This window comes from Sinocyclocheilus rhinocerous, unplaced genomic scaffold (genome assembly GCF_001515625.1).
Source record: "Sinocyclocheilus rhinocerous isolate Xijiao unplaced genomic scaffold, SAMN03320098_v1.1 scaffold127, whole genome shotgun sequence".
In the NCBI taxonomy this organism is placed as follows: Eukaryota; Metazoa; Chordata; class Actinopteri; order Cypriniformes; family Cyprinidae; genus Sinocyclocheilus; species Sinocyclocheilus rhinocerous.
Window position 1 is genome coordinate 134,675 of NW_015664685.1, and position 8,933 is coordinate 143,607.

The following is an 8,933-nucleotide window of genomic DNA, read 5'->3' on the forward strand; positions in this document are numbered from 1 at the left end:
CTCTCTCTCTCTCTCTCTCTCTCTCTCAATTTTCAAATCAAATCAGCTTTATTGGTATGACAAATTGTACATTGTATTGCCAAATCATTTATATGAGCAAGAAAAACAGAATAGGGAAATTGTATGATGAACAGGTGTAGAAAAACAATAGTACAGCAATATGTACAAGTGGTGTGTGTTTACATATGAGTGTACAAGAGTTTGTGTGTGTGTGTGTGTGTGAGAGTACATGGGCGCAGGACAGTCGACTCTACACTGGTCGGCTTTTCCCTCTTTTTGTGGCAGGCTTTAATGTACCTTGCCGCTAGTGAAATGCAGCCCTTTTTTTTTTGTGCCTTTTTTCACCGATGTTTCAGTGTAGCTCTGTTTCTACTTCTCCTTGGCTACAGTACAGGTATAACCTGCTCTGTCTGGGCAGCCAGCTCTGTCTGTATCTGCCTCTCTCTATAGCCAAGCTGTGGTCACTGAGTCTGTATATAAACTTTTTTTTTTTTTCATTTTTCTCAGTTTGTGATCTCTGACTGTGCTCCGATATTCTGCTGTTGTGTGATCCCTCTTTAGGGCCAAATAGCATTGCAGTTTATTTTGATTTGGTGTTGTTTTGTACCAATAAGCTAGGTAGTTTTTTTTTGTGCATGAATCATTTGGTTAGGCCGAATTCTGTGGATGAGGGTGTCAGTGTCCTCCTGAATGAGGGGCCTCTTTTCAGCATTAATTTCATGGTTTTTAAAGGCTTTAAAATAAGAGTTGGGGTCACTTAATTTTAGATGTATCCAAAATTTGATGGCTCTTTTCTCAATGTGGAGTAATGGAGGGTATTGGCATAATGTTATTGTTGATTTGATTAGTCTGTTTGTGGAGCCTCAGGACCAGCTGAATGAGGGGCCTCTTTTCAGCATTAATTTCATGGTTTTTAAAGGCTTTAAAATAAGAGTTGGGGTCACTTAATTTTAGATGTATCCAAAATTTGATGGCTCTTTTCTCAATGTGGAGTAATGGAGGGTATTGGCATAATTCTGCCCTGCATGCTTTATTAGTTGTATTTCTCTGTACCCTAAGGACGCATTTTTTTCAAACTCATGATTTAGGAGAGGACCCCAAACTTCACTGCCATATAGTGCAATTTGTTGTACAACTGCTTGGAATATTTTGAGCCAGATTCTAATTGGTATTTCAAATTGGAAAGATTTTTTAATGGCATAGAAAACCCTTCTTGCTTTCTCTTTCAGTTAATTCACGGCCAAGTTGAGGTTTCCGTTTGCACTGAATTTCAACCCAAGGTATGTGTAGTTTGTGGCATGATCAATTTTGGTCATGTCGAGGGTGAAATTGTATTTCTTTCCCTGAACTCTGCGTCCCTTCTGGAATGTTAGAACTTTTGTTTTAGTTGGGTTACTGTCAGGGCCCAGGTCTGACAGAACTTGTGTAGGATGTCTTGGTTCTGCTGTAGACCCTCTTCTGTTGGAGACAGCAGGACCAGATCAACTGCATAGAGGAGGAACTTTATAGCGGAGTCATATAGTGTGAGGCCAGGTGCTGCTGATTGTTCTAGTAGTTTTGCCAATTAATTAATGTAAATATTGAAGAGGGTCACACCCCACCCTTGAGTGAAGAACTCAGTCTGTTTATTGCTGATTTTGATTGCACATTTATTATTTGAATACATGGTTTTTATGATGTTGTATGTTTTGCCCCCATACCAATTTCTGAAAGTTTAGATAGTAGACCTTGGTGCCAAATTTAATCAAAGGCCTTCTGTAAATCTGCAAAGCATGCAAATATTTTGGTTTTGTTTTGGTTGATGTATTTGTCAATCAGGTTATGCAGGGTGAAGATATGGTCTGATGTTCTAGATTTGGATAAGAATCCAATTTGACCTTTGCTTAAGACATTGTGTTTGGTGAGGAAGTGAATGAGCCTTGTGTTGATAATGCTACAGAACAGCTTCCCCAGATTACTGCTTACACAGATGCCTCTGTAATTGTTTGGATCAAACTTGTGTCCACTTTTGAAAATGGGCGTTATGAGTCCTCTATTCTAGGTTTCAGGGAAATGACTGACACTCAGAACGAAGCTGAACCGTTTTAGTAGGGCCAATCTTAATTTGTGCTCGGTGTTCTTGAGCATTTAGTTGAGGATGCCATCTGGTCCACTTGCTTTTTTTTTTTTTTTAGGGTCTGGATTTTATCAATCAGTTCATTTTCTGTAATGGTGTAGTCTTATGGGTTTTGGTATTTACCAAGTGAATGTTCCATATTAATCATTTTTTTCATATATTTGGCTTTGTTCTTGGTTAATTTTAATTTCACTAAAGTTGTTCAAAGTGGTTTTTCCAGGTATCTCCTTTATGGCTGTTTGTTCATGATGTTTTTTTTTTTTTTTTTTTTTTCTTTCAGGGGGTTCCTTTTTGAGTGTACTTTTATACAGTTTAAGTTCTTCACAATATTGATGGCGTAAATCTGCATTGTGTGGTTGTCTATGCTTTTGATCTGATAATTGTCTTAATTTTTTACTCATTGTTTTACAGCCTAAATCAAACCATTTTTCATTTTCTTGTATGGTTTTATGGATTTTCTTAGATGTGGGGTGAGATAAATTGGCCAAATAATCAAATATATAATTTATGTTTTCCAAAGCCAGATTGACACCATCTCCATTGTAAACTCTCTGCCTAGAAAGTTAAGTAAACGTACTTTTTGGATGGCAAATTGCTGTCACATTTTTCTAATCTGTTTTGTGCCCATCTGTAATTCTCTCTAATGTTGTACAGCTTACTGGGCTGTGAATGTACGTTCATATTTTTTTGTCCTTTTTAGGTAAACTGTAATTTGACTGTGGTCTGATAGGGGTGTTAGTGATTTGACCGTGAATGCTCTGAAAGAAAATGGATCTAAATCTGTAATCATGTAATCAATTGTTGAACAACCATGAAATGAGCTGTAAGTGTACCTTCCAAGAGAGTCTCCTCTCACCCTGCCGTTGACAAGGTACAGACCCAGGCTTTGACAGAGGTCCATCTGAAGCTTCCCATTTTTAATCACTTGGTCATCAGAGTTATATCTTGGGAAGTTTACAATGTTTTGTGGGAAGCTCTGTCCAACAATATAGTTATTCACATTATCTGTGGTGTAGTCCGGAAGAGATCCTGTTCTGGCATTTTGATCCCCACAAATCAAAACACTTCCCTGGGCCTGGAAGCGGTTAATTTGACTGTGGAGAGATTTAAAGATATCCTCATAGTATGGAGATTCAGAGGGAGGAAAATAGAGGGCACATAAGAAACCATCTTTAGTGGTTTGTTTGGGTAAGGTGCTTGTTGATTTTGAGCCAGATATGTGATTCTTCTTTTTTTAATTGTTTGGATGTATTTGTCAATTTCTTGTTTGTGCCAGATTATGATGCCCCCTGAATCTCTTCCACGTGTGATTCATTCATGTTTTCTAGAGGATAGAGATATTTCACAGTATCCTAAGGGACAAAGAGTGACTTCGTCGGTTCTGTGCCATGTTTCCATTGTAATAATTAATGATCTCATTTTGTCAACAAATGTGAAAACATTTTTTATAATAAATTCAACAGTCTTAATATTGCTCTAGAGTAATATAGACCCAAGTCCAACATATCAAAGATCATGTGTAAACATAGATCTACTGTTTTTTTAAATTTATTTATTTATTTATTTTATGAGAACTACTGTTCCAGCTGTGTGCAGATAAGTCTGAGCAGGTCCTTAATATCTACCAGGTTGGTGTGGTTTGGTCCTTTCAGTGTATTGGCAGAGTTGGCCCTGGTTTGAAGCATCATGTGTGGGATCTGGGACAGTTTTGCCATCTGACTTTTGCAATTTGTTGTAAAGTCACCAGAACACTTGATGACCAACAAATGACACCTAAATAACAGGACAAAACAACTACTTTATCATAATTTTCTTGACCTTAATCATAAGATTCAAGTAGACTGACTTATGATGCTCCAAAAAAAAGTTTACATGCCCAACATCGCCCTGATTAACCTAATTCGCCCTGTATCTGGTAACTGAAATTATGTAATTGTCTCTACTTTTACAGCAGACTCTGAGGTCCATGAGGTTTCTGGTCAGTGGGCAGCAGAGTGTGGCTATACTATGGCTCTTGACTCCTGGGGTGACCTGCTTCTGCGTGTTTCTTATCTTGCCTGTCTGGTGGAGAACCAGGTGAGAGACACTCAAGAAAGGTCAACCAAAATGTGGCTTTTCCAAACATTGGTTAACTGTAAATGGTTTAACATTGCATCAAATTTGACAGTTTTACAGGAAATGTAATCTTTGCAAGTAAAAACAATGAATTGCCATATAATTCATGGTGAAAAACAGTAAAAGGACGTTCCCAGAAATCTGTGCGTGACATCACATATGATTGATATTTTATTTATTTTATTTTGGTTTCTTGATTTTGTTATCGGTGAAACATTTTTGTGTTCAGTTAATGTTTATTGCATTACTTTAGTGTTGTGTTCCCTTGACTGTGTTTTGACTTGATGTGTATGTCCCTGTGCACCATCTTTATGATTATTGGCCATGTTTTATAGTCACGACGATTAAAATGAAATTTCATTAATCATTTGCCTTTCTATTTTACCACCTATATTATCATGGAGATCAGTACAGTAGTATATATATTTTTTTGACAGTGATAGTTATGTTATATGGTATTTGATCAACTTTAGAGCACAACAGTTAGCAGAGTTGTTTTTTGTTGTTTCAGAGGGAGACTGAATTTCAGTTGCTGGTGTGGTTTATAAATCAGGACTCAAATGGGGAGGAGAAATCCTACCCTTTACTGCTCACCTGTCCTCTCCAGGTCCCATGGGCACCTCGGGAGCTCGTCTGTGAGCAGAACTACATGGAGGTGGAACATAAATTTTGTATTATGAAGTGTAAATTTCCTGATATAAGCAAAACGTTGTCTGGAAACACAAGTCCCATGATGCTTCCCCCAACCCCCAGGTGTCTGTGCTGAAACTGCTGCCTCCTGATAATCACATGGGCACAGCATGGGTAACACCAGCCCCTGTGGTAAGAGACTGTGTGCATTTTTACTGTTTGGATTTAATGTATCTGATTTATCCGCTTTCTGTCATTGTTAGCAGCGTCTGTGAACTGAATGAACAGAATTAACTTCCATTGATTGATCAAAAACTTGGTCAAATCCTAAGACAAACTTGTACCATTGATTGAACCTGGCTTGCTATGTAGCCAGGAGAGAACTGGCTCTTCGTAGAATGGGGTTCTTCCAATGTTGTTGTTTTTTTTTGTTTTTTAACCCGCTACAACCAAAACCTCTGGCTTGCTCACTGGAGTATTAAATCATTATGTGTTGCCTTTTTAGCAGCTCCCTGTTTAAATTAATTAAGCTGGGCGATATGACCAAAATCTTACCACTATTACAAGTAATTTTCAACGACCGTAAGGAATGGCGTTACATAGTAATTCGGTCTAAAATTAGAGATGCTACTGATTGAAATTAACATTTCTCAAAATTGTAGATTAAATGACTGCTAATTAATTTTGGAAAATGTTAAACTCTCATCAGACTATTTGACAGCCAGCTATTTTTCACTTAAAACAACCGAATTGGATCTTCATTAATGCTTTGAGAATTGTTTATTCTAGCTTGCAACAAAACTATTTTAAATTACGCTATCTCGGTGTGTTGCAGCATCAGATTTTTCAGACATTTCACCTGTGTGATATCATTAATACTTTTTGAGAATTGCTTACTCTAACTTTGAACAAAACTAACCAATATTTAAATCTTGTTACCTGCATTATGTGCAAAACACTGTAATTACAGTATAGCTAGATCTAAAATCCGGAGAATCACCTGTATCATTTTTATTTTAAGGCATTATAGATATAATATCCTCATAATCTTTACTCAAAATAACTTTACCTTGCAACCACATCTCATCTCTTCTCTGATAACGGGCTTACTGGCACGTGGATTGGATGGTAAACTGTCACTCAAATGCAATAGCAAATGACAAACAATCCAATCAATTCCTGATGGACAAAATCAAGTTCCACCCATTTTTTTCCTCATTTGAGAAGTTGTTTTGCTCAGATATGTCAAGATGGAGGACAAGACGTTCACAACTTCCGTTTCATGCTGACTTTAACTAACTGTGTGTGTGTGTGTGTGTGTGTGTGTGTGTGTGTGTGTTCTTGTCGTCTTAGGAGTTGGGAGAGGGTCTGTTGGAATGGAGGGTGGTGTTCCATATACCAGTGCTCAGTCAGGAGGGTGGCATGAGGGAGGAGACCGTTCCAGTGAGAATGGCACACTTGCTGGGCTACCACATTAACACCACCGACTCTCGCATCCTCCTCCGTTGTGCCTATGGATCCAAACTGGCATACATGCTACAGGTCGAGAATAAAGCCAAGGATAAAGCAGAGATTACTAACCCGATCTAGACATTGAGTCCAGTTAGATGATTTTTCTTTTTTTTTTTTTTTTTTTTTTTTTTGGCACATTGATTGTGTTAAGGATGGAAGACACAACACTTCTGTATTCTGGATGAGTCAACATATCATACACTGTGATTTTTCTGTGAGATTTAACTGACTGCCAACTTTTTAAAAAAAAATTTTTTTTTTTACAGACAATCATGTAGTGTATGGCGAACACCGACTTTGATATTTATATGTGATTGCATCTAGGCCTATTTGGAGGATAATTAAACATGTTTGATATCTTGAGCTGGTTTTAGAATACGCATGGTTTTCATTTAGCATGCATCTCCAAGAAATGAGGACCATATTTCTGTGTGAAAATGTATGATGCCTCGTGTTTTAAAAACTGTCCTGATTTTAAAAGTTGTGTAGTGTATTCCAGCCTTAAACTGATATAACTAATCTTGTATTGAATCCTTGACATTGCTTTAATAGCAGCTGTAAACTAACTTAAAGGATGCTCCACCCAAAAATGACAATCATGTCATTTACTCGCCCTCATGCCATTCCAAAATTTCTTCTGTGTAACAAACGAAAATATTTTAGAACATATTATTCAAGATGTTTTATCTGTGTTTTTTTTCTTGCCATATAATGGAATTTAATGGCCTTTAATGCTCCCAACAATTTTCAAAATATGATCTCTTGTATTCCATGGAAAAAAGTCATGCAGGTTTGGCTTGACCTGAGGGGTGAGTAAATAATGCCAGAATTTTTATTTTTGAGTGGGCAATCCTTTAAGTCAGTGCTGATGTTCCCTGGTATGCAAGCCTAAATTTCTGTTTCACAATGGGCTGTTATGAAAAGCATATTTTTTCTGAACCGTTTCAGTGGGGTGAGACTGACGTGGAAGTGGTCAGTGCCACCATCTTGTACAAGCTTAAATGGACCCTGTTGACTGTCGACATGTCAGTGGCCTGCACCATTGGTATGTTACTCTTGCTGACTCCATTTTTTTTGGCTTCCTAGGCCAATTATGTAGCTCATAAACTGATGTACTACATGCCTAAACCTAATTATCTTTCCTGCAAATGTTCTACTGAGCCCCTCAGTTCTCAGTTCAGCTCACCTCCTCCTCAAATCCTCTCTTTCAGGTCAAGCTCGAATGGATGGTTCTGATGTTTTGTGGTCGCTCCCACATGACCTCCCCACTCTGGTCCATCCTCCCTTCACAGAAAAGGGTCTTAAGTTGGGTGTTGGGGGGCGGTACCTGTCTGAGTGTGTTGCCCACCAGCGTGGTTACATGATTCACAACAACAACAGAACATTGGAGATACGTATTCCTTTCGGAGCTGAAGGAGGATTCATCAAGGTACCCCAGATATCATCTACACTTGCTGTTTAGCTGACATCACATTTTTCCACTTTTTCCATTACATTTTGATTTTAATGTTTGTTACCAACCATCTTTCTCCTGTTCTTGGTTAGAGTCATGTGATTGATGGACTGTACTCTCAGTCATATTTTGTGGATGTGTTCCTGCTGCGTGAATGGGAGGATACAGCATGGAGTCTGACTCAGCAGCGGACATTCAGAGCACTTTTTATTTATCACTTGCCCCGTCCAGTCACACTTATTAACAGTGAGAACACAAACCAATCCACTTACACACTGTTCTCTAACTGCTACATGTTACTTTTGTCTTTTATAACCAGACTTTTGACTATCACCATGAAGTCTGATCCACTTTGCCTTCTGGCAAGAGTATTTACAGAAGACAAGACCATCTGACTTGTGTGTGTGTGTGTCTGTCTCTCTTTTTGCCATTGTAGAGATGGTGCCTTCACAGAGGGAGTTTTCCATCTCATTGTGCTGTTTTCCTCATGATGTTTCTTTGGGGAATGTGACTGTAGCAGGTCAGCCAGTGCTCTGGGAGGACATGGAATCGAAAGGAGTGCGTCTCTCTCAAAATCCTTTTCCCAACAACACCTACATGTATCTGTTTCAGATGCCCTTTTCTCATTCGCTCATCCCACAAAAGGTGATATACCACATACACTGGTTTGCCAGTATTTTTATTGATATTTTTAATAAGGAATGCTTCCTTCCCTCTCTGCTGATTTAGTATTTGGGAGACAGGTTTAGGAGGTACACTCTTTATGGGGTCTTCTCTTTCATTCTGTTTCCTGATGGAGAGATCTACAACCATTCTGCTACTGTTAAGGCAGAGCTGCAGGATGTAGGTATGTAATGTCCCTCTCATTTAAAATAACGAATAAAAAAATAAAAGCACTAATTAAAAAAATTAAGTTGGCCCATCTTATTGGCAAAGTATATTCATGCTATCTCTGCTCACCAATGTCTTGTTGAGCATGACAAAAATAGGGAAAAAAGCCTTTGATTTAGCCTTTGGCACAACTGAGCCAAGTTTGAATCCACCTTAGGTCTGGGTTTTATGGATCGGGACAAGTATGGTTCCAGTAAGGCAGAATTCAGTTATATA

The 8,933-nt window shown here is 38.3% G+C and overlaps 1 protein-coding gene across 4 annotated transcripts in view; it reads left to right on the top strand.

The window, feature by feature from the left end:
- The window catches only part of LOC107730346 (uncharacterized), a 19,815-nt gene that overhangs the window by 2,552 nt on the left and 8,330 nt on the right, over positions 1-8,933 (top strand). For all 4 annotated transcript variants that reach the window (XM_016541160.1, XM_016541163.1, XM_016541159.1 and 1 more), the window contains exons 4-12: positions 4,068-4,192; positions 4,743-4,886; positions 4,985-5,053; positions 6,215-6,403; positions 7,322-7,418; positions 7,585-7,802; positions 7,919-8,072; positions 8,263-8,471; positions 8,556-8,673. In XM_016541160.1, coding sequence (XP_016396646.1) covers positions 4,068-4,192; positions 4,743-4,886; positions 4,985-5,053; positions 6,215-6,403; positions 7,322-7,418; positions 7,585-7,802; positions 7,919-8,072; positions 8,263-8,471; positions 8,556-8,673 — 1,323 coding nt within the window. The remainder of the gene's footprint in view (positions 1-4,067; positions 4,193-4,742; positions 4,887-4,984; positions 5,054-6,214; positions 6,404-7,321; positions 7,419-7,584; positions 7,803-7,918; positions 8,073-8,262; positions 8,472-8,555; positions 8,674-8,933) is intronic.